Source organism: Microtus oregoni, unplaced genomic scaffold (genome assembly GCF_018167655.1).
Source record: "Microtus oregoni isolate MIOR12 unplaced genomic scaffold, Mior012 000124F_ref0000388, whole genome shotgun sequence".
Lineage (NCBI taxonomy): Eukaryota > Metazoa > Chordata > Mammalia > Rodentia > Cricetidae > Microtus > Microtus oregoni.
The window spans coordinates 1,637,816-1,640,133 of NW_024544756.1; the positions used below are offsets into that span (position 1 = coordinate 1,637,816).

Genomic DNA, 2,318 nt, shown 5'->3' on the forward strand with positions numbered 1-2,318 from the left:
TATAAACTATCATCTTTCACTCATAACGTGATGATGTGACAAAAAAAGGGCCTGGTCTCCAGAGTCCCACAACTGACTTTCTGAGGACTGGGCAGTAGGCAGGTTCTGACACCTCACAAAGGGGCACCTCCAGCCTCGAGCCTGGAGCCTTGCTATTGGTCAGGTTCTGTTTGTCTGGGTCACAAAGGTTGCTAGGTGCTGGGTGGAGAAAAGAGGAGAGACTCAGCTGTGACCATCTATCTAGTCTGTGTTGTGCAGGAGTATAGTCTTGCTGTCAATGGCAGGATACCAGCTCTTTTCACCGTGGACCCCACTGGACGAGAATTTGCAATGGCTGCGGCACACAACACCTACCTTTTCGTCCAAACACCCTTTTAGGGATTCTCCTTTCTTCCCACAGACCCCTTCTGACCTTGAAGTCCACAGGTGCTTTCATGAAGTTGCTGTTATCTTAGACAGCCGACAGGTGGTCCATGCAGGGTGCCCACGGTCACCTGACCAACCATCAGGGCACGAGACCACCATCAAGAAGAAAGTACTGATTAAGAGGCCCAAGCCGGTCCGCCTCCTTGGAGTGGATTCTGTCTTTGGCAGGTTTATTACAGTCCAGCCACCTAAGTGGACTGGAACCTTCAGGGTTTCAGACACATCGGCCTTCTCTAAAGTTGTCAGCAAGGAGCAACAATGGCCCACAGGACTCAAGGAGCCTCAGATTGAGATGACCGTGGCTATGTGCAAGCAGATGCTACGCTCGATCCTCCTCCTGTATGCGATATACAAAAAGTGCACCTTTGCCCTGCAGCACTCCCAATAAGGTGCCCCCCTCCGACTCCTCCTGTACTTCATACCACACTCTATGGTATATACCTGGAGCCCATAAAGACCTGTCCATGTAAATTGATCTGTAACATCGTGCTTGCTACTTTGCTCCTCTGTCAAGCTGTGACAATCCAGAAGCTCCTCTCCCCACCTTTCTCTTCAGAATCAGGGCCAATGTGCCTGATCAAGAAAGAACATTTCAGCTAAACAGACATTTAAACACTAAACTACCATTGCCATGGCCATGTGATGAAGAACAGTTAAACCACCCAAACCAACCAATCCAGTGTGAACATACTCAAGCCCCAAAGTTAACAAAGAGCTGGCGGCAGAAAAGGGACAATAAAGAAGACAGGCGTGGAGTTTTCAGTGTACCAGAAGATGAAGTGATCAACAATCAAAATCTATCTGTGGGTTAAGTGCTATTTTGAGATCAGCCTTCCATCACCAAACATACCCTAACTGCTCAACCCTAATACCAATGTGGACAACAATATTAACAAATATTAATCTTTACAGACTGGCAAGGATAAAATTGGTAGCATTTTTAAGACTGGACTTTTTAGTGGAAGACAGGAGAATCCCCATTTCAGCTCCTAATGTTCAATCAAACCAATAAACTACAATTGCTTTATTTAAAAAGAGTTGAAAGTTTCTCATTTCAAACTGTAATTTAGTCCTAAATATAGAATTCTTATATAGCAAATAAGCAAAATGGTAGTTTCACCTTATTGTAACTGGATTCTTTTAAAATTGTGAGTTTGAAAATTGTCCTACAAAAGTTGCGTGTTCTCTAATTGATGGCTCCCAGCTCCAGATCTTCAAATGTGAATATACTGCCTATAGTAACTACAGAAACCAGCAAAGTTCAATGGGGCCATTGCTAGAACAGGGGAGTTGAGGAGCAATAGAGAGGGGAGTAGCAGGTTACAAGTGATCTGATCAGGGAAGTGGGAAAGGGGGTTCGTTAGGAAATGGGAGGGAGGCAAATACAGAAGAAGGTTGGAAGAGGGTAAAGAGGAATGGTAGGGTACAGTGATCTGATAGCAGAAATGGGGAAAGAGGCTCTGTACGGAGGGTGAGGGAGGTAAATACAGAAGAAGAAGGGAGGAGGGTAAAGGGAAATAACAGGATTTAAGTAATCATGTGGGGGCAAGTTCCTTAGGGAGGGGAGAGAGGTAGATATAGGAAGATGGGGGATAAAATAGCCATATGGATGACTGAAAAGGCCATAAGAAATCATTCTATTAACCATTTACCTAAAAAACCTATCACACATCTAATTAAATACTTATATACATACATAGTTTCGTTGAACTGTTTTCATCTGTGCTAATGGTACTTCTTCAAAGAGCCAAGGACCTCCTAACAAAAATACTCAATACCTGACATGAGAAGTACTCTTTTGAGTTTTGCCCAGGGCTGTCTCAGAAACTCACCAAAATATAGCTTACTGCTGTTGTCTTTGATTATTCCTCAGAGTTTGAAGGTAAATGCCT

At 44.0% G+C, this 2,318-nt stretch overlaps 1 protein-coding gene across 1 annotated transcript; it reads left to right on the forward strand.

Annotated features, from left to right (window-relative positions):
* Positions 1 to 277: 277 nt before the first annotated feature.
* LOC121444427 (FANCD2 opposite strand protein-like) lies at positions 278 to 814 on the forward strand. The gene has a single exon (XM_041646233.1). The coding sequence runs from the start codon at positions 278 to 280 to the stop codon at positions 812 to 814; it is 537 nt and encodes a 178-aa protein (XP_041502167.1).
* The last annotated feature ends 1,504 nt before the right edge of the window (positions 815 to 2,318 follow it).